This window comes from Elephantulus edwardii, unplaced genomic scaffold (genome assembly GCF_000299155.1).
Source record: "Elephantulus edwardii isolate Elephantulus edwardi_28Jun2011 unplaced genomic scaffold, EleEdw1.0 scaffold00054, whole genome shotgun sequence".
NCBI lineage: Eukaryota > Metazoa > Chordata > Mammalia > Macroscelidea > Macroscelididae > Elephantulus > Elephantulus edwardii.
Window position 1 is genome coordinate 4,285,726 of NW_006399804.1, and position 23,099 is coordinate 4,308,824.

General features: G+C 37.8%; 1 protein-coding gene across 1 annotated transcript in view; it reads left to right on the plus strand.

Annotated features, from left to right (window-relative positions):
• MLLT10 (myeloid/lymphoid or mixed-lineage leukemia (trithorax homolog, Drosophila); translocated to, 10) overlaps positions 1-23,099 on the plus strand; it is a 318,731-nt gene that overhangs the window by 261,112 nt on the left and 34,520 nt on the right. The window contains exon 14 of the mRNA XM_006887056.1: positions 21,528-21,706. Within this exon, the coding sequence (XP_006887118.1) occupies positions 21,528-21,706 (179 nt within the window). The remainder of the gene's footprint in view (positions 1-21,527; positions 21,707-23,099) is intronic.

Here is a 23,099-nt window from a genome sequence, read left to right on the forward strand (position 1 = left end):
TCAGCCAAGATCCATCTAACATCTGTTACAATATCCCTAGTACCACGACCCCTTCTAAACCCAGCCTGGACTTCTGGCAGTTATCTGTTGATGTACTGTTCCAGTCATTTTTGGATAATCTTCAGTAGAATCTTGCTTGTATGTGAAATCAATGCTATTGTTCTGTAGTTTCCACACTCAGTTGGGTTGCCCTTCATTGGAATGGGAACAAATATAGATCTCTTCCAATCAGTTGGCCAGGTGGTGCTTCTCCAGATTTCTTGGCACAACTTGGTGAGCACATCCACGGCAGCATCTGTTAGCTGAAATATGTCAATTGGTATACCAAAGATTAGATCCTCTAATCTTTGGTAGAGTATGTAAGTTTTTTCTATCCTTCCCTGTGCAGTTTCTAAAGTGTTGTTTCTTTTTTTTAATCAATGAGTATAGATGCCAATAAAATACACCTAAATGCTGAATAGGGAGCTCTGGTGAAAAGGGTTTTGTTTCCAGCCCAGAGACCCCCAGTGGCTACATGGAAGAAAGGTGGGTCAGTCACCCATGTAACTTACAGCCTCCGCAACCCTCTGGAGAGTGAGTTATGAGTCACTGCCGACTCACTAGCAACAAGTTTAGTTAAATTGGTCAATAAGGCTGCCCAGACTTCCTGCTTCTCAATTTGCCAGCATGAATTTACAGCTGTTTAGTCATTTGCTAGGATTAGATCAGATCTACTCCATACAGCTGTGCAGGTTAAGCATAGCACAAATGTTCTTGCACAAGGAGTGAATGTAGGCTTAAAGGAGAGCTGGCACTTCAGTGGTCAAGTTATGCCTCTGCTGTAAGGTTGCATCTTCCCAGAGCAGCAGATAATTTTCCTGATTCACACAGAGCCCACCTATCAATTAACAGAGTCATGGCTTTGATCATTTTATATAGATCTTCAGCCTACAGTGTTGTCAGGGAATCAAGGGTGTAGGACAGGTCTCATCCACATATTCAGGCACACCCAGAGAATCTACAAGAACATCAAGACCTCACTTACCTCCAGGTTCCAGTTGTACACTCCAACAATGTTCATGAGTGGAGCTGTAGGTAAGCCTTCCTGGTTCTATGCCAGCAACTCTCCTCCAATTTCTTTACTATTATTGTAGTTGTTACGTGCCGTTGAAGTTTTTTTTTTTAATTTATAATTAGCCAGCTGGAATCAGTTTAGATGACTACTCCAATTTGGTTGGCAACATCCAAAGCATCATAGTCAGGAGCAAGTTGAACATAGGCCCCCTTCTCTCCATCAGTCCTAATCACAGTGTTACTCTTAGCCACATCAATTTCATAGAGATTCTTTACAACTTGTTCAAGTTGGTGCTTATTGTCCTTGACATTCACAGTTAACACAAGTGTGCTGTTATTTTCTATTTTCTTCATGGTTGACACGGGGAAATTTGACGATTTTATAGTGGTCAAGTTTGTTTCTCCTGGGGGCACTCTTTGGGGGGTTATTTGGGCTGCCTTTGGAGTCTCAGCATCTTAGGCCGCCGGACGGTGGGTGACGTGCTGATCTTCGTCGCTGTGGATGCCCTTCAAGACTGCCTTCTTGGGCTTTAATGACTTTCTTTTGGCTTCAGTATTGAGAAGGGCAGGGGCTTCTTTCTTCTCTTTCGGTGCCATCTTCTTAGGCCATTTAGTGAGTTTTCAAAGGCTTTTAAATTGCATGGGAAGAGACTTCCCAGCTTTCTTCTGTGGAGCAGCTGGTGGATTCAAACCATGTGCCTTTGGGTTGGCAGTGCAACATTTTACCACTTAGCTATTGGAACTCCTGTAAAAAAGCAAGGGCCACATGGAGCTGAAGATATCATACCTTTTCTGACTTCATAAAGTAGAACTGCACCTGTCGACAGTATCAGCAATACAGACAGAACCTATTCTTAGGAGGTCAGGCATGTTCTCCACATGATCATGTCTCTTTCTGCGCATGCTAATTTTGCTGCTTTACTGGGTCCATGCATGCAAGAGTTCACAGACCAAGACTGAGGAACCCATGAGCATACTTCATAAGCTGTCCTAACTAAATTCTGCTACTAACCTCAATTAAAGCCTTTTTTACTTACCTAGTATGGTTCTTTGTGGTCTGTGAGCTATCTCATGGAATTCTGGACCCAGTAAAGCAGTATGATTGGATTATGTGTGGGACATGTCTGACTTCCTGCAAATTAGTTTTGTGTTGTTGATGCTCTTAATAGGAGCAGTTCCCATTTGTGAAGCCAGTAAAGCCATGATATGGCCATCTCCGTGTAGCCCTTGCTCTTTTTACAACTCTTGTCAGTTGCGGGATTCCTTGTGAGGGCTCCACACATGTGAAAATGTGGGATTTTGTAAGCTTGACAATTTAGGGGTTTGGTAAGTGCTATTAAAATTTGGATACTTTTAGGAGAGCTCTGGTGGTGAGAAGCTGTGCTGGAATCCTGAATCCATGTGGTTCAGCTCCACCAGATGCTCCGCTGGAGAACAAGAGGCAGTGTCCTCCTGTGCCAGTCGGATAGGACTTGACAGAACACAGCAAGCAAGTAAAAAAAAAGGAAAAGAGAGGGAGAAAATGGGTACTTTTGTTGCTACTAAAATGGAAAGAAAAGTTAAGCAGCTTTTGGGCTGAGATAAGGGCACAGGCCCAATGCTTTGTGCATGTGAATTAAATGAGTGAACAGTGGAGAATGAAGCTGAAACTGTTAATTCCTTGAACATCTTTTATATTAAGGTTTTTGTTGATTTAACTATGATTATTGCCAGTGTGGGTTGAGTTTCTCCCTTCCCCCCATATTGTTATGCTAAGATATATAAATGATTAAGGTTTTTGTTGATTTAATGTTGAGAATATGATCAAAACTATTATTAGATATTGTTAGTTTTGAAAGTATGTTAAGTCACTCCTGAGGCAAGTACTGATTGGATCAACTAAGAGGGGATGACAGGCTCAGGAGAAATGTTTTTTGAAAGCAGTAGAACTAGAATGCATGGGGTTTAGGAGGATTAAACCCCCATCTAGTACTCTGAGATGATTCGCATTTGAATGGATTTATAGGCTTTGTTAGGACTTTTGATTGAAGAAATGTACATTGGGGTGGGGGGAGAAAGAAAGAAAAATAGGAAAAAGAGACTTGGACCTTGTAAAACTGGAACAAGCAGCTTTGCTGTTTGGACTTGAAGTTAAGGGAACTGGCTAATATGCTCACTTACGGTGGCCACTTTGATCCACTGGAGTGGAATTTCGAGACACGCAGCAATGAAGAGATACGCTGGATTATCGTGGACATTTCGCATAAGCTCTGTTCACCTAGCATGCACAGATGTATGAATAAGCACAAAAAGGTTGCTGGCTTGTGGAAAAGGGTGTCATGAGGACCTTTATCTTGTTGATGTGGCCATATATGGGAGCTTAAGGCTGAGTAAAGGGACCAGTCTGTCTGGAACACAGGAAGATGTGTGGACTCCTGAGTTTGCAGTTGACAACCATTTTCACCTAGCCACTTGATGGGTGGAGATGAGTTGACCAGCATCCAAGAAAACATTACATGTTGTGAACTAGTGTTGACTGTTGTTAATTTGTTGGTTTGTTTTTGATGGGACTTTGCTTATGAATGCAGATGCTCAGCGTTCTAACTAGAAGTTTCTTAAGAGAAAGGAACATGTTTCTTCAGAGTACTGTTTTGATAGGTATGGACAAGTCAGAAATTGACTATCTAAAACTGGGGAGATTAAAGCATGAAGTTGCTAGCATACATGCTTTCATGACTATAGTTACTGTATATTGTAAGGGCAAAGTAAATTCTTAAAATACAGAAATTAATGGTTAGAGACTATTAACAGACAGGGTAATCTGTGGAGTTAAGTGTTTATTCAAAATGGCTTTCCTAGCTATTGCTTGACTTCGTTATGAGTGGGAATATTGAAATAAGTCAAGTTAGCCTTATCCATGAGGGATTGTCTAGCATTGCAAATAAATTAAGCTGATACAGCAGCAGAAGGAAGAAACCTCACTGCCAGCAAAAAACAACAGGAAAGAGAATGCAGCTTGTCTTTCAGGAACAGAGTAGCAGCCATAGCAGCCACAACAGTGATCCAGAGACCTGCCGTGAAGTGGAGCAGGCCTTGGGACTGCTGCCCTTCACAGAAAGAACCAGAGCTAAGCTTAGAGCTTTTGCCCAAGGTTGGACATCTTGGAGTGAGGTTGCTAGCAAGACTGAGAACTTCGTAACATTGGCCAATAGCCTTGAGGCTCAAGGCTGAGGCACTTGGTGAGCACAATTCAGAAACTGTCCTGACTGTATTCTGCTACTAACCTGAATTATAGTCTTTGACTTCCCCGGTATGGTCTGTGAGATTTTGCATGGGATTTTGAACCCAGTAAAGCAGTAACATTGGTGATAGCTTGAGTTGAAAGAAATGTGGGGGACATGTCTGACTTCCTTGAAATTGGTTTTGTATTGTTGATGCTGTTAATGAGGACAGTTCCCCTTTGGGAGCTGGTAAAAGTCAGATATGTACATGCCCACATAGCCCTTGCTCTTTTTACAGCAGACAGTGAATAAACCTGATAGAAGTTGTGTTGCTGAGTTAGCTTTTGTTTTGGGTTTTTGTGAGTTTGTGTGTATGTGGTTTTCACTTTGTTAGTTTGGTTTGAGTTGTGGTTCTAGAGAAGAGTACTGAATATCCTGTGGACTTCCAAAAGAACAAACAGATATGTCTTGGAGAAGGTGAAACCAGAGTAGTCTTTTGAAGCAAAAATTATAAAAGTAGTCTCTCATAACTTTGAGCATGTTGTTAGAAGGGGCCTGTCTTTGGAGAAGGGTTTCATGATTGGAAAGCTGTAGAGGGTTAGCATAAGAGAATAAGATGTAGCAGTAGAGTAAGTGTGTTGGAGATGGTGAGGATGGCACATTAAAGAGAAGATTTCAGATCGGATTTTCATAGGGTAGCTATGAGTTCCAACCAACTCAGTGCACCTAACAATAATAAATATGCTTTTGATTCCTTAAAAATTAATATGTTCCTCTCATCATTACTATCTTGGTTCAGATCCTTATCTCTTGCATACATTTTTTGTTGTTGTTCTTATGTGCTGCTGAGGCACCTGTGACTCACAGCGACCCTGTGCATAACTCTGAACCCTATATCCTATCCTGAGCCAATCTCACTGTCTCCAATACACCTACCCCAGTTACTATGTCAGTCCATCTCCTCCAGAGTCTTCCTCTTTTGTGCTGTCCTTCAGTCCTTCCAAGCATGATGGTGTTCTCCAAGGACTGGTCTTTCCTGACCCAAAGTATGTCAGGGGGAAGAAGGTACTTGTCTTAGCTTCTGTAGACCTAACATTCCTTGAACAACTCCACATGTCTCTTTGCCTTCCCAAATGTTCATGGCCCTCCTCCAAAAAAAAATACTCTTAAGATCTCTCTTAGGGTTCAGAGCTATTAGTCCTAAGTTTACTATGAGTCGTAGTCTGCTGCTGGAGTTGATTGGTTTATAATAACAATAACTCTTAGCATTTCTTTCTTAGTGATACTGATGTCTGACTATGTAGTGGTTTTTCTCCCCTTTCATCTTTTATGAGATTTAAAAGGTGTTTCAGTCAGGCCACATATCCTAGGTAAACATCCCCTCAAGTTGAATCAAACTTATGATGGGATTCATAGGTACTATATTCTACCCATTATCCTTTTACAACTGTCTCATTCATAAGATTTAGACTTTTGACACATATCATTATATAAATGTATCATGAATTATGTCCCTTTAAAATACCATTTTTTCTCTCATGTAGTCACCTGTGTGGTTTTGAACTGCCAACTAGATAGCCAAGCACTATTAAACTGCTAGGATGCCTGGATTTATGCGTATATTTATGCATTAGTTTCTTGAAAAGTAGTATATTTATGTACAGACAGCTAGAGATTTAGAGTTAGGCTTATTAGACTTACCCCCATCATCATCATCATCACCATCATCTTGTTGTTATTAATAATAATAATATTGTTGTATTTTCACCTATGAAGAAACTCATAGTTGATCATCTAGCAGGTTATAGTGTAATTGTGAGGCTGGTGCCAGGTCAGGTAATATCAGTTGTACACAGAGCTTCTTAGAGTCAGAGCGGACACACCGACACTTAATAGCAACGTAGTGTGTTTTGACATTGGATAATCTGAGTTTTTGTTGTTCTTCTTTTTCAAGATTATTTTGGCTAATCAAGTCCTTTTATTATTTTATGAATTAAAAAATTGGCTTTTCAGTTTTTTGAAGATGGCTGTTGGATTTTGTTAGAAATGATGCTGAATGACTGCACCGGGCATTGTGGACATCATCATCATATTCAGCCTTTAGGCCATATGTACAGAATGTCTTTCTTTAATTTTATTTAGTTCTGCTTTTATTATGCTTTCTGGTCTTATCTCAAGTAATACACCAAAATGAGTTTTGATGCTCAGAAAGTTGGAGGGTTGGTGAAGGAGAGGAAGACCCTTAAGTAGATGGATTGACATGGTGACTGCTGCAATAAGCTCTAGAGTGTTAGGAGGTATGAGGATGGCACAAGATAGTACAGGGTTCAGATCTGTTCATAGGGTTGTTATGCTATGGGTCGTACTCTGCTCAGCTGCAGCTAACAACCACTTTCAGGTTGGCCGTGAAAGCTTCAGAATTATCCTTTATAAATCAGGCAAGTGAGATTTTTGAGAGGTTGTATTAAATGTCTGAGGGAATAAGATTTTGTCTCTTATTGTCATACTTCTGCACCTTGTTAATTTTTAGAAAAGAATATTCATATTTTAGGATGTTAAGAGTTATTGTTGTTCTGTGCTGTTGACTTACCTGAGACTCATAATGATCCTATGTACAGTAGCTCTGAAGCCTGCCCTGTCGTTAGTTACTAACGCTGATAAACCTACCCTCATTGCCCTAGTTGCTGTATCAGTAAATCTCATCCGGGGTCTACCTCTTGTGTGCTCTCCCTCCACTCTTCTGAGCATGATGTCCTTCTCCAAGGATCAGCCCCTGCTGTCCACATACCCAAAGTATGTGAGACAGAGCTTCAGAATCCTGGACTCCAAGAGAGTTTCACTCTCTTCAAGACAGGCCTACTTGTTTTCTTGGCAGTCCAGGGTATGTAAAAGACTCTTTTTCCAGCACCACATCTGAAAGGCATCAACTCATCTATCATCCTTAGTCATTATCCAGGTGATGTATAACAAGTAACTGTAAAGACCAAGGACTGCAAAGACCATAATGTGCCATTTTTTTCTTTTCTTTTAGAAAAGAATATTCATATTTTAGGATGGTAAGAGTAGGGATTATTTATTGGGCTTAACTATTTACCTAGTTGTTTATTACATAAGATTACCATACCTAAGGAACTTTGGTTTCTTGCTGAACAAGCAATTGTGTATGTACTAATTTGTCATTTGAAGGAAGGGTGAAAATGGGAAGCATGAACTCTGGTTGGTGAACATCATATTTCTTATTCTGGATTGATAAATTCTTGCCTTACATATCAATTTTGTTTAACTATATTGTGTATAACATAAAAGGTCAGGTCTGAACACTATTTTCATGACTCTAGTTTGGCTACTGCTATTGCTATACAAATCACTATCTTTGTGTGTTTCCAAATTTAATGGACATTTCAGTTTATGACTACATTATGCCATCTTGAAATCATTTGAAGTAACTACCTCTCCCTGTTTTCTTTGGTTTCTTTTTTCTCTGGCTTTCGTTAACACTATGCTTCTTTCATGTCATTGATCTCAGTATCCTTTATAAGCTCTTCTCTCCATTAGGCATCTTTGAAATGTTGGAGAGCCAGCTTTTCCTTATTACCAAAATTGTGCTTCTCTGGCTCCATTTTTTACCACAATGGCATTGCTGATACCTTGACATAAACGTGGGACACATTAATACTCTTTTTACCTACCCATCAGCTCTAGTATCAAGCTTAATTGATTCTACTTCTACATGTACTTCAGAACCATCTTTTTCTATATTCAGAACCTTAGTCTAGTACCTTAGCCTAGAAATATAGGTAGTTTGCTATTTAGCAATCAGAGTTCTCTTTCTGTTGATCATAGCTTATATTCTAAACACTTACACTTAACTTGCAAGATCTTAATCTGTTCCTATCTCCATCTCTAACTTTATTTTCCAACACACTCTAATGTGCCTTAGCTTTATTAACTAGATTTTCTAATTGAATATGCCAAAGTATTTTGTAAAATGTGTTTCTCCCTCATTGTTTGCTCATTTAGCTCTGCCTAATCTTTTTGGTTTTCATCATTAGGTCTAAGTCAGTAACACTTTTGGCAATTTAGTCAGAAGAATTTTTATTGCTTTCTAATAAAAAACACCTATGATACTGTTTCATTTATTTGAATTGGTAGGATTCAGTTTTATTTTGTTCCATAGCACTTTGATTTAGATTAAAATTACAATGTGAATTACAAAAGAAATACAATGTTGTTAAAGCAGGGGGGTACAGAATAATCCAAGGAGAATTATACTGTGTGAAAAAGATCTAGAGTTCTTAGTAAACTGTGCTGTACCAACCATGCCTGAACTATAAAACAGCTGGGTAGAATCTTTGATCCTCATTTTCAGAAGAGAGTATAGAATATAATTTTACGTTTTCTTGCTTTAATTATGATGTTGCTGTTGAGTACGACCTATGGTGAGAGACCCTATGAACCTGTTGTATGCTGTGCCAGACCATCTGGCTGAGGGTATTTTCCCTCTCCTTCACGGACCCTCCACTTTTCTAAGCTTGATACATTTCTCTAGAGAATAGCCTCTCCTAGTCACATGCCCGAAGTATGTGAGATGAAGTTTTATCATCTGAAAACCTTGCTTTGATAGGAAAGGAAAATTTTCATTTGCTGTATTTTATAGTAGTAGTAGTTTAGGTATTGGATATAATTTCAAATTATGAACATTGATAGTGCCTTTAGCTGTGTGTTTTCACATGTAAGTACATACTAATGCAACACCAAACCAGAATTTAGATTTAGAAATTTTAAGTCTTTAATCAAATTACCACAAGCAACATTTAAGATCTCAGTTATTTCTCGAGGTAAAAATAACAGAGCCATAGAAAGGTTAACTAATTTGGTAATGATCACATCCCTGGAAGAGTCAAGGTTTGAGCCCAGTTTTGTTCCATTTCCAAGCTAATTTTGTTTCCATTTCTGTATGCTGTCTTCAACTACCTTTTTGATTTAGGTATCAGTAATGTTCATAGTAACATGTCCTCTACCCCCATCCATCTGTGAATAACAATGTAATCAGCAGTTTACCTATTAAAGACATTTGAAGAGATTCAGTTTAGGTACTTTTTCTAGAGGTCCGCTTTCCCAGGTCCTTCAGTTCATACTCATTGTCTATTTCATCTAACATTTCTTAATAACTTGTATGTCCTAGCTTTGCTATGAGATACACTAGAAGCCCTGTGAAAACAGAAGGTGTTTTTTTCTTTCTTTGCTGTCTTCGGTGGCAGTTCTAAACCCCCCAGCCCTCAAGACACTCACTAAATACTTGTTATAAACTTTGATAAATGTTCATAGTTGTAGCTTTAGGCCTTTTGTTCATAGTGTCCCTATGAGTCGTGCTCAACTCAAAGGCAATCAACAACAAAAAAAACTTGTTAATTAAGTTGTGAATTAAATAAACAACATGGAAAAGCTTACATTCTTTTCTTCAGCTATGGAATATAAGGCTTAGAAATAATCTCTCTTCATTAACATGTTTTCTTTTTCCCTTCACATTTCTGTTTCTTAAAAGAGTTATATCTATCTAGATTTATTGCCACTCCTCTTTTCTGACTTCTCATAATCTTTTGGAAGCATTTGATATTTTTCTTTGAAATTTTCTTATTGCTTTCTAAGATATTCTTTTCATGTTGTTATTTTTTGTTCTTTTGTTACATTTTTCCTTGACAATCCTTTAAGCGTATTTCAGAGTTCTGACGTTTGGCTTCTGTTGATCACACCAAGAGCATTCCCTATGTGTTCTCATTTTCCTTTCTTCTCTCTTTAACCAGCTAGCTATAGGGGCTACACAGGAAATATAATTCATAAAGAGGTAAATGACACAATAAATAACAAGAACTCTAGTGTATAACAGAATTTTACTACCTGTTTAAAGTTCTAGCAGATTTTTTTTATTAAATTCAATTTACATTTACAGAGATTTTGGATTTCCATTAATTCATTGTTGCACTTTTCTCCCTGCCCACCCCACTCCCACCCCCAGTTTTCTCTTATCTTTGAAAAGTAAAAGAAAAATTCCTTCATTGGTATACAATCCCTCCGCACTCCCCACCCTTAACCCCAGTATACTCCACTCTGCAACCTTCATTCCGGACTCTTATGATAATCATAATGCCCTAAACTATATTGCTTTTAAACTGTTTTCTCCCTCATTGGTTTCAATGCAGTATACATAATTCATCCAGTTTTTCTCATTGTTACCCTAACCCTGATGTCAGTCCCATTCTACAGCAGTGGCACTATGTAGTGTTGGTCCGTTGGTGACTGAGATATTTCACTCAGCATAATGTCTTCCAGGGTCACCCATTTTGAATAATATTGCATGAGTTCTTTGTTTTTCAATGTAGCATAGTATTCCATTGTGTGAATATACCACAGCTTCTCTATCCCATTCATTTGCTGATGGGCACTTGGGTTGTTTCCAACTCCTTGCTATTGTGAACAAAGCCTGATAAACATGGGTGGACATATATCTGTTTTGATGGTGGGTATGGTCTCTTCTGGATATATTCCCAGTAGTGGAATTGCTGGGTCAAATCTCTGTTTGCAACTTTTTGACAAAGTGCCACACTGCTTTCCACACTGGTTGTACCATTTTACACTTTCACCAACAGTGAATAAGGGTTCCAGTCTCTCCACAACCTCACCAACATTTGTTGCTTGCTGTTCTGTTAAATTTTGTTAGTCTTACTGGGGTGAGATGATATCGCATAGTTGTCTTGATTTGCATCTCTCCTAATTAGAGCTAGGGATTTTGAACAATTCTTCATGTGCTTGTTGGCCATCTGAATGTCTTCTTTGGTGAAGTGTCTGTTCATAGCCTGTGCCCATTTTTCTGCTGGATTATTTACCTTTATCTTGTGGTGGTGCTCAAGTATTTTATAAATTCTAGAAATAAGTCTCTTATCTGACATATCATTACCAAACACTTTTTCCCAGTCTGCGGCTTCCCTTTTTACCCTGTTGAGAAGTTTTTGGATGTGCATAGGGATTTGATTCTTAGACGGTGCCATTCATCTATTTTATCTTTTCCTAGTTGTAGATTTTTCAGGATACTAGGAAGACTTTATGTTGTAGATTAGGACTACTAAAGTTCTTCCGAGCTTTTCTTTAACGAAGTTTATAGTCCTTGGTTTTAGTCCTAGATCCATGATCCACCTTGATTTGGTTTTTGTATATGGAGTGAGGTGGGGATCTTGCTTGAGTCTCCTGCAGGTAGTTTTCTAATTTTGCCAACACCCTTTGTTAAAAAGGCTGTCGTTTCCCCACTTAACTGATTTCATCTCCTTCTCAAAAATCAGTTAACCATAAATAGATAGGCTGATTTCCAGGTTCTCAATTCTATTCCATTGATCTATGTGTCTGTCATTGTACCAGTACCATGCTGTTTTAACTACCACGGCAGTGTAGTAGGATTTTAAATCAGGGAGTGAGATGCCTCCTACATTTTTTCCTATTTTTAAGGCGTGCTTTGCTTATTCAGGGCTTCTTGCCTTTTCCATCTCGTTGAAGAATGGCCTTGGTATGTTATTTGTATTGGGATTGCATTGAACGTGTAAATTGCCTTTGGTAGTATTGCTATTTTCACAATATTGAGTCTTCCTATCCATGAGCAAGGGGTATTCTTCCACTTCTCCCGGTCTCTTTTTGTTTCTTGTAGTAATGTTTTGTAATTTTCTTTGAATAGATCCTTTGTGTTTCTAGTTCTATTTACTCCCAAATATTTTATCTTGTGATTAACTATTGGGAAGGGTATTGTTTTTCTTAGCTCCGACTCTGTATTCTCTTTGTCACTCTAGAAAAATCCACCTGATTTTTGTATGTTGATCTCATATCCTAGTTCTAGCAGATTTTTGTGCAGTATTAAACCTAATGTTAATTTTTCAAGAGAAATAAGATATTTAGAGTTTGCGATGTACAATTTCCAGTTATTTTCATATAATCTGCCTGATAAAAATTTTCATCCATCCTAGCCTGCAGCCCAAAAGAAAAGCCCTTTTGAGTTTTTAAATTTAATTTGTTATGCTTCTGAAGCATAGATTTCTGCCTCTAGGCCTGATTTTTCTATTGAACTTCAAGCAAATACTATTATGTTTTAGACTTTATAGGTGTTCTAACGTACATGATGATCAACCTGAATGTCAAACTTGCATTAGGATTGCTTTAGAATCAGACAACTGTGAGCTTCATTCCTGGTTTTCAGGCTTCCAGTGCAAAAGTATACAGTTTGAATCTACCACCTGCTCCATTAGAGAAAGGCAGGTAATCTCTTTGTGATTTACTGCCTCTGAGGACCTGCTGGAGAGCAGCTGTGAGTTGGTTCTGACTTGACATTACTCAGCAAAAACAGATAAACAACCAAGTTACTTATTTCTCTTAACTCATACTTAAGATGAAGGTAACACCTTTAATCTTTTTATTCTTCTGATTTAGTTAGCAGAGTGTGTCAGGGTTGTATTCCTTCTTTATTCCTATTTAATCTGTATGCTGAGCAAATTATTTGAGAAACTGGACTCTATGAAGAGGAATGTGGCATCAGGATTAGAGGGAGACTCATCAATAACCTGTGTTATGCAGATGACACAACCTTGCTTGAGGCACTTATTGTTTAAGATCAAAGAATGAAATCACAGCCTTTAATAGTCTAGACTCAATGTCTAGAAAAGATGGTCAACTTTACAGTGGATGGAGAAGACATTGGAACTGTCAACAACTTTATCTTGCTTGCATCCACAGTTAACACCCTTGATACCAGCAGTCAGGAAATTGAGAAACGTATTGCATTGGGAAAGTCTGCAGTTAGGGACCTCTCCAAATTATTGAAGAGAAATGATGTCAGTTTGAGGACTAAGTTGTGTCTGATTCAGTCCATAGTCTTTCTGCTCCCTTCCTAGGCATCCGAGAGTTGGACAATGACAGAAGAATTGATGCCTTTGAGTTGTGGTGTTAAAAAAGAGTACTGAACATCTCATGGACTGCCAAAGCACAAATATTTCCTTTTTTTAAAAAAATTTTATTATTTTACATGTACAGTCAAATCAGATCTGTCTGGTACAGGAGGAGATTGCCCCCTCCTTCTCCAGCAGAGCATCTGGTACAAATAAATATTTCTTGGAGAGCGTGCAGCCAGGGTGATCTTTGGAGGCAAGCATGACAAGGCTTCACCTCCCATACTTCAGGTATACTGCTCCGAAGGGCTGTTCCTTGGCAAGGCACATGATGCTTGGAAGGGGGTGAAGTGTCAATGAATGAGAGAAAGACCCTCGACCAGGTAGACTGGCATGATGATTGCCGCGGTGGAAGCTAGTTTTTTTGGTGTGTGGTTGGTTTTTTTTTTTCATTTTTCATTTTTGCTCATCAGTATTATTTCAGCAGCCTTGTAAAAGCTTTCCTAACCTGTATAAAAATCTGCTTCCCAATCCATTCTCATTCTGTTGTCAATGATTTATGCTTTGCTTAAAGACCAAGCTAATCAACAAGCTTTTGCTTAAAATCTTTTGGTGGCTCCCACTGTTTTAAAACATGTATTTTGTATTACTGTTTATTTAGTGCATTTGATTTTTTAAAAAAATAATTTTTTTCTTGCCTTACACATATTTGAGTTCTAATCTGAAGCTACTTAAGTATTTTGCCCAGTCCTTTGTTGTGTGTTTTTTCTTTAAACTTCCCTTCACCTCTGTAATACAGTGCCTTTAAAAATTATCTTTAAAGGCACCATCTCTTCTAGTTTTTAAAATTTCACTCCAAGTCTAGGTTAGATACTTCTTTTCCCCCCACACTCAAAGATCCCCAAGGATGTCTTTATTTTAGTATGGTTGCTGTTGTTTTTGTGCGCCCCTGAGTCAAAACCAATTTTTAGGTGACCCTCAAGCAGCTTTTTTAGAGGAAGTAAATCATATGGGTAGAAATTGCCCTTCCTTATCTTAATATTAGGGAGCTTTGACAGCCTAGTGGTAAGAAGCTACACTGTAATCATGAAGGCTTGCAGTTCGAGGCCACCAGTTGCTCTGTGGAAGAAGGATGAGCAGTCTCCCCACATGTAATTAACTGCCTCTGAAAACCTGCTAGAGGGTCAGCTATGGATTGGTTCTGACAACTATAACAACCTCCTAACATTAGTCGTAGCCTTATGTCTTTTTTTCTCCACTAAGCTTCTTGAAAGCCAAAGACATAACCAGAATTTGTTTGCATATCCGTAGGGTTTAGGATAAGGTCTGACAAACAGTGAGCATACAATTGTTTATGAATGCATTTGTTGTATAAATAAATTCTATTTTTGGCCCTTGAGAAACTGTAGCTATTAAAAGATATAGAAGCCATTGTTATATTTGATACAAAATTACTTAAAAATGGCCCATTTTCCTATCACCCTCATTTGGTAATTATAAACTATTAAACTTGCCATCTTATGGGAACCAAGTCAGAGTTGAATCTCCAGGGGCTTTCTGAGGCTGCAAAACAGGGGAGGAGAAGATTGCCTGCCTATCCTGAGGAAGGACTGATGGATTGAAACCACCATAGAAGCTCTGCCCTTGGTTAGCATTGCAACTCCCTATGGTCTGTGCTGGCAGAATGAAAATTATATATATATAAATATCTGTATTTAATTGCTTAGGCAATGTACAAATGCCTATGTGAATCATAACAAATTGTGGCTAACCTTGAGAAGAATGGGAATCTTAAAACATTTGATTGTGTTCATGGGAAACTTATACTTGGACCAGGAAGCAGTAGTAAGAACAGAACAAGGAAACACTGTATGATTGGTTCAAAATCAGGAAGGAGGTGCATCAGGGATATATCTTATTTGTTTTAATTGAGATTTTGATGAAAGTTTATAGAGAACTTGGATTTCCATTCATTGATTGTTGCACATTTACCTCCCTGCCCATGAGTTCGCTTTTTCTCTTGGGGGCGGGGGATGGAAATTTTCCATTGTTATAGAGTGGCCATCTGCACACACACACCACACTCCAGTCCACTTCACTATGTAGCTCTTATTCTGGACTCACGTCATGCCAATAATACCTAATCATGTATTTCTTTCATACAGTTCTTTCTCGTCTGTTTCAATGCCATGTGCATTATTTATCCCCTTTTGTCCTAGTTTTTGCCCAACCCCCATGTCAGCCCTGTTTTTTAACAATGACATTATGCTATATTTGTCCTTTTGTGATTGAGATATTTCACTCAGCATAATGTCCTCCAGGGTCACCCATTTTGTATAATATTTCATGAGTGCCTTGTTTTTCAGTGTTTCATAGCATTTCATTGTGTGAATATACCACAGCTTTTTTATCCATTCATTTGTTGATGGGCACTTGTGGTTGTTTCCAGCTCTTTGCTGTTGTTAACAAAGTAGTAATAAACATGGTGTGCCTATGTCTGGTTGGGTCACAGTTCTGGCTTCTTTAGGGTATATTCCCAGTACTGGAATCACAGGGTCAAATTGTATATTTCCAACTTTTTGAGAAAGCACCATACTGCCTTCCACAGTGGTTATACCATTTCACACTCAACCAAGAGTGAATAAAGGTTCCACTTTCTCCACAACCCCATCAACATTTGTTGTTTGTTGCTCTGTTGAATTTTCCTATTGTTACTAGTGTGAGATGATATCTCATAGTTGTTTTGATTTGCATCTCTCTTAGGGCTAAGGATTTTTCACATTTGTTCATGTGTTTGCTCACCATCTGAGTGTCGTCTTTGGTGAAGTGTCTGTTCATGTCCTGTGTCCATTTTGCAATTGAGTTTTTTACCTTTATCTTGTGGTACTTGAGTATCCTATAAATTTTAGATATAAGTCCCTTATCAGCTATGTTGGAGAAGTTTTTGGATGTTCATAGGGATTTGATTCTTAGAAGGTTCCATTCATCTATTTTTTTTTTCATTCATCTATTTTATCCTCTCCTGGTTGTAGGTTTTTCAGGATGCTTGGAAGACTGTTTATGTTGTGAATTTGGGCTTCTAGAGTTCTTCCAATCTTTTCTTTAGTGAAATTGACAGTCCTTGGTTTTAGTTCTAGCTCCTTGATCCACTTTGAGTTGGTTTTTGTGTATGGTGTGAGGTGTGGGTCTTCTCTAAGTTTTCTGCAGATGGTTTACCAATTCTGTTAAAACCATTTGTAAAAAGGCTGTCATTTCCCCACTTAGCTGATTCAATGTCCGTGCCAAAAATCAGTTGACCATAGGCAGATGGCCTGATTTCTGGGTTCTCAATTCTCTTCCATTGATCTATATGTCTGTCATCTGTTACTGTACCAGTACCACCACACTGTCTTAACCACCATGGCAGTGTAGTAGGATTTCATATCAGGAAAAGAAATGCCTCCTACCTCGTTTCTCTTTTTAAGGAGTGCTTTGCTTATTCGGGGTCCCTTTCTATTCCAAATGAAATTGGAGATTGTCTTTTCCATCTTGCTGAATGGAATTGGTATTTGTATTGGGATTGCATTGAAGGTGTAAATTGCCTTTGGTAGTATTGCCATTTTTACAATATTTAATCTTCCTATCCGTGAGCAAGGTATATTCTTTCATTTCTCTGGGTCTCTCTCTTTTTTTTTTGTAATAATGTTTTGTAATTTTCTTTCAATATATTTTTGGTGTTTTTAGTTAGATTTACTGCCAAGTATTTAATCTTGTGATTAGAGATTGTGAAAGGTATTGTTTTTCTTTGCTCCAGTTCTGTATTCTCCTTGTCACTATAGAGAAATCCAATTTAACAGTAGTTTTCTTGCTGAGTCTTTAGGGTTGTCTAAGTATACTATTTTTTTTAAAGTATACTGTTATATCATCTGCATCACTAAGACTTCCAATACAATATTGAATAGGAGAGGTGATAGTGGGCATTCTTGCCTAGATCCTTTTCTCATTGGGAATACCTTTTAATCTCTCTCCATTGGGAAGAGTGTTGGCTCTCTGGATTGTGTATATGCTTTTTTACTATGTTGAAAAAATTCCTTTCTATTCCTATCTTGTTGAGTGTTTTAATCAGGAAAGGGTGTTGGATTTTGTCAAAGGCCTTTTCTGCATCAATATTGATAGGATCATATGGTTCTTGTTCTTTGCTTTTTTGATGTGATGAAGTACATACATTGTTTTTCTTTTTTTGAACCATCCTTGCACAGTTGTTATGAATCCCATTTGGTCATGGTGAATTATAATTTTTTTTTATATGTATTGGATTTTATTGGCCAGGATTTCATTCAGGATTTTTGCTTCTGTGTTCATGAGAGATTTCGGGCTATAGTTTTCTATTATGGTAGTATCTTTACCTGGCTTTTAGTATCAAGGATATGTTTGCTTCATAGAATAAATCTGGAGAATTCCATCTTTTTCTATTTTCTGAAATAGTTTATGTAGAGATTGTGACAGTTTTTCTTGGAATGCTTGATAAAATTCACTTGTGAAATCATCTGTTCCAGGGCTTTTTTGGACTAGAATTTATTACCTTTTCAGTTTCTTCTTGTAATGAGTCTGTCCAGGTGTTCCATTTCGGTTTTTGTCAGTTTAGATTGTTTGTGATTTTCTAAGTATTTTTCCATTCCCTCCAGGTTTTCATATTTGTTTAACAATAGTTTTCATAATATTTCATTGTTACCCTTTTAATTTTAGTTGGTTCCCTTGTGACATTGCCCTTTTCATCTCTTACTTGGATTATTTGTGTCTCTTCCTTCTTTTCTTGTTAGTTTAGCTAGTGGTTTTTTTGTTGTGGGTCCCCCCCCCCATTTTATTGACCTTTTCAAAGAATTGACTCCTTGTTTTGTTGATGGTTTCCATGGCTTTTCGGCTTTCTATTTCATTCCTTTCTTTCCTAATTTTTATAATCTCAGGTTTATTTAGAGGGTATTACGTTTTCTTACTGTTCTTTTTCAGTTTGTTGGAGACGTTGGGTTAGAGTCAATGGTCATTTTCTTTTTCTTCTGTGGTTGATGTGTTTGCTTAGTGTTATAAATTTACCGCTGATTGCGGCTTGGCTATTTTCCAGAGGTTTTTGTTAAGTTGTGTTTTCATGTTCATTTGTTTCAAGAAACCTTTTCATTTCATTTTCTGTTTCTTCTAGGATGCACACTCATGTTCAGTTAAGGTGTAGTTTAGCTTCCAACTGCATAAATTTTTCTCCTTTATCCTCTTTTTATCAGTTTCTAATTTTGTAGCTTTGTGGTGTGAGAAGATGTATATTTTCCTGTGTTTTTGAACTTGTTGATGTTTGCCTTGTGACCAAAAATGTTATCTATTCTGGAGGATGTTCCATCCACTTTAGAGAAGAAGGTATACTGTGCTTTTTTGGGGTGCATTAGCCTATATCTGTGAGATCGAGTTGGTTTATAGTATGAATTACTTCTTCATCGTCTTGAGTTTCTTTCTCAAAGTTCTAGCTCTTTTTGAGAGTGGTGTATTGGAGTCTCTGAGTACTATACTGATGTTGTCTATTTCCTTTTTCAGTTTTGTTAATGCTTGTTTTATATATTGGCAGGTCTTAAATGATGCATACATACATATATATTATTGTTATGTCCTCTTATTCTTTTGACCCTTTAATCATACCTTCCTTGTCCTTTGTGATGGTTTCTACATTGAAATCTGTTTCATCAGAGATTAATATTGCTACTCCTTCTATTTCTGGTTGCCATTTGCTTGGTATATTTTGTCCTCCCTTTTATTTCTAGTCTTTATCTTCATTTTCAGGTGGGTTTCTTGTAGATAGCATATTGATGGATTTTTTTTTTAATCCAGTCTGCTACTCCTTTTTTCTTCAGTGGTGCCTTTAAACCATTCACAGTCAGTTTGATTATTGAGAGGTAAGGTTTTGTTTCTATTTTTCTGTTCTCTTTAGTATTGCTGACGATCCTGCTTTTTGTGGCACCTCTCTAAGACATAAGGCAAAGAGTGGAGATTTGATTGGAAAACCAGCAAGCCTTGGTTTTCCCTTTGAGAACGAGCTCCACCTGTCTTGCTCCCTTCTAATTTACTTTAAGGGGTTCTATGCGATCCAGCCAAAAAGCTGGACCTCCCCACCCATCCCCAAATTCCCACTGTGCTCCCGTGCATTGCGCTGCATGTTCCTTTATGTCGTGACGTTGTCAGTGGCTGCCATACATCCCGGTGTTGTCATTGGCTCCTTTCAGGGATGCATGTTGTCCCCATACCTTTTCCATCCATATGCATAAATTCTTTAGGACGAAGAGTGTGGCATCAGGATAAAAGTAAGACTAATAGACAACTTTAAAGATGCAGATGGTGCAGCCTTACTTGGCTAAACTGAGGGAGGACCTGAAGTTTGCTGTAGAAGGTTGAGGACTATAGTCTTCAATAGTGATCAAAGCTCAACATCAAAGATTCTGAATATTGGACCAGTTGGCAGCACCATTATAGATGGAGGAGAGATTGAGGTTGGTAACAATTTGAACTTAACTTGGTTCCACAATGAACACTCTAGGTACCAGCAGTCAGGAAACAGAAAGACAAATTGCTCTGGGAAAGTCTGTCAGGGACCTCTCTTTAGAGTACTGATGAGCCACAATGTCAGTCTAGGGTATAAGGTGCCCAATCCAGGCCTTGGTCTTCACAGTTACTTGCTATGCATCAGAGAGCTGGACAATAACTAAGGATAATGGAAGAAGAACCAATGCCTTTGAGTTGTGGAAGAGAGTATTGGATATACCAATGACCTCCAGGAGAGCAAATTGTTCTGTCATGGAGAGGGTGAAACCAAGTTTCTCCTTGGAGGCCAAGATTTTGAGGCACTTAATTTGGGTATGTGGCCAGAAGAGACTTGTCCTTGGAGAAGGACATAATGCTTGGAAGGGTAGAGGGACAGTGCAGGAGAAGAAAAGCCCGGAAGACATGGATCGACAGGATAACTGGGGAAATAGGGGTAGGTGTGTCGGTGAGACTGGCTCAGGATAGGGCAGGGTTCACAGCTGTTTTATATAGAGTTGGTATGAGTTGCAGGTAATTCATTGGTACATAACAACAGTATTTATTTTGTTTAAAATACACTAAATTGCATCATTAGTATAAATTACCAATTACCTTAACCTTCTAAGGTTGTTTTATCACAAGTGTTTTTACTACAGCCCCCTTAGCTTCATTATTTCCTGGTTCTTCCTGTTATAAAATTCTTGGGCTTCCCCCCCCCCCCCTTATTCTCCCAAGAGCTTTCTCTGTTTTAAAGTTAGGTTCTCTTCACTATATACACAGGTTCTCTTCACTATATACACAGTGGGCCAGATAATAATTCTTGTGCCTACCCTGTGTATTGTAATTAGTAAACCATCCTTGGCCTGTACTTAATAGAACCCAATAGCTCACCGTCTGGAAACCTGCTGAGGGATCAGCTGTGAGTCTGTTTTATCTTGATGGCACATAATAATCATCACCTGCACATCTTGTAAGGAGACTGCCCATCTTAAGGCAACTCCGTTACCCTTTCCAATGGTTCTTTTGTTCCACCTTCGTTTTTGCTCTTTTTCTCCTTCCATCTTCATTTTAAGAATGAATGTTACTTGGCTTCCCTTTTTCTTTTTACTTTTACCCTCCTAAGTATCACTGAAAATTCTCCTTTCTTGTTTTATATCCAATGAACCTTGATGTCAATAGAACTACCACTTAGCAGGCCATATCGTCTTTATATTTCACTCCTGAGACTACTGCTGTACTTTATTCAGTCAGTCCTAAAATCCTGTGTATATTTTCTCCTTGATATTTCTAAAACCCATCTGTTTTCTTTATTTGTATAATGGACAATTGTGTTCTACCAGTGATATATCAACCTGTTTATTAATCTCCCTACATTAAGTGTAGTTCAGTGCTACTTTATTTTCTGCATTGTTTCCTGAATATCCTTTTCAAACTAGTTAATATCCACTGTAGACCTTTTGAATTATGATTTCTGGTAAATTTTATTCCACTCTTTGTTTCATTGTCTTGTTTTAACCTTTCATTATCCCTGCAAACTCCTCTCTCTCCAAGCTCTACTTAATGAGATCCTTGCTTATTAAAAGGCATTTTTTTCTATATTAAAATATTTGTGTTATTTTTAGGATAATTATATTATGAAAAGCCAATGCTCATTCATTTACTTCTTTGTATGTTTTTACCACCAATGATGAAATTCATAATTGTACAATAGGGAAAATAGAAAAATGTGAATATCGTAATTAATAGCCTAAATATAATGCATCTGTAACATTTCACTACTAAGTTATAAAATACTTAAACAAAGTTTCTTTTCTTGCAGGTATTTATAACAGCAATGATGTAGCAGTTTCTTTTCCAAATGTAGTGTCTGGTTCAGGGTCTAGTACTCCTGTCTCCAGTTCTCATTTACCTCAGCAATCTTCTGGTCACTTGCAACAAGTGGGCGCTCTTTCTCCCTTAGCCACATCATCTGCAACTACTGCTGTGGCTACAACTCAGGTAAATTATTATAATGAAGTAACTTGAGTAGATGAGTTTGTTGTCTTTGTTTTTCAAAATTTTGTTAAAAATGTATACACAGCAGAAATATACATGATGTTGATGTCATCATTGTTACTTTTAAAAATAAGTTTGATTTGGTCAAAGTAAATGGCATAGGGATTATTAATGGAGTTCATGAAACACCTCAATTTGAATTGGCTTGTTGGTTAAAAATACTAGATATTTTGACATGACATGTATGAGATATGTGAGTTCCAAATGAATCTATGAAAAAAAACCTCATTCTTTTCCTAGTTTTTATAATTTTTCCCGAATATAGTTAGTAATGGGTAAATATATTAAATATATGTACTATTTTATAAATTCCGGATATAAGTCCCTTATCTGACATGTCATTACCAAATATTTTTTCCCAGTCTGTGGCTTCCCTTTTTACTCTATTGGAGAAGTTTTTGGATGTGCATAGGGATTTGATTCTTAGAAGGTCCCATTCATCTATTTTAGCGTCTCCTGGTTGTAGGTTTTACAAGAAGCTTGGAAGATTGTTTATGTTGTGGATTAGGACCACTAAAGTTCTTCCAAGCTTTTCTTGAATGAAGTTTATAGTCCTTGGTTTCAGTCCTAAGTCCATGATCCACCTTGAGTTGGTTTTTGTATGTGGAGTGAGGTGTGGATCTTGTTGTAGTCTTCTGCATACAGCTTTCCAATTTTGCCAGCACCATTTGTTAAAAAGGCTGTCATTTCCCCACTTAACTGATTTCTTCTCCTTGTCAAAAATCAGTTGACCATAGGTAGATGGGCTGATTAATGGATTCTCAATTCTATTCCATTGATCTATGTGTCTGTCATTGTACCAGTACCATGCTGTCTTAACCACCACGGCAGTGTAGTAGGATTTGAAATCAGGGAGAGAGATGCCTCCTACATTTTTTCTATTTTTAAGGAGTGCTTTGCTTATTCGGGGCTTCTTTCCATTCCAAATGAAGCTAGAGATTACCTTTTCCATCTCCTTGAAGAATGGTATTTGTATTGGGATTGCATTGAACGTATAAATTGCCTTTGGTAGTATTGCCATTTTCACAATATTGAGTCTTCCTATCCATGAGCAAGGGATATTCTTCCACTTCTCCAGATCTCTTTTTGTTTCTTGTAGTAATGTTTTGTAATTTTCTATGAATAGGTCCTTTGTGCTTCTGATTATATTTACTCCCAAGTATTTAATTAATCTTGCGATTAGCTATTGTGAAGGGTATTGTTTTTCTTGAACACCACAATAAAATAAAGGTAAATAATCCAATAGAAAATGGGCACAGGATATGAACAGACACTTCACCGAAGAAGACATTCAGATGGCCAATAAGCACATGAAGAAATGTTCAAAGTCCCTAGC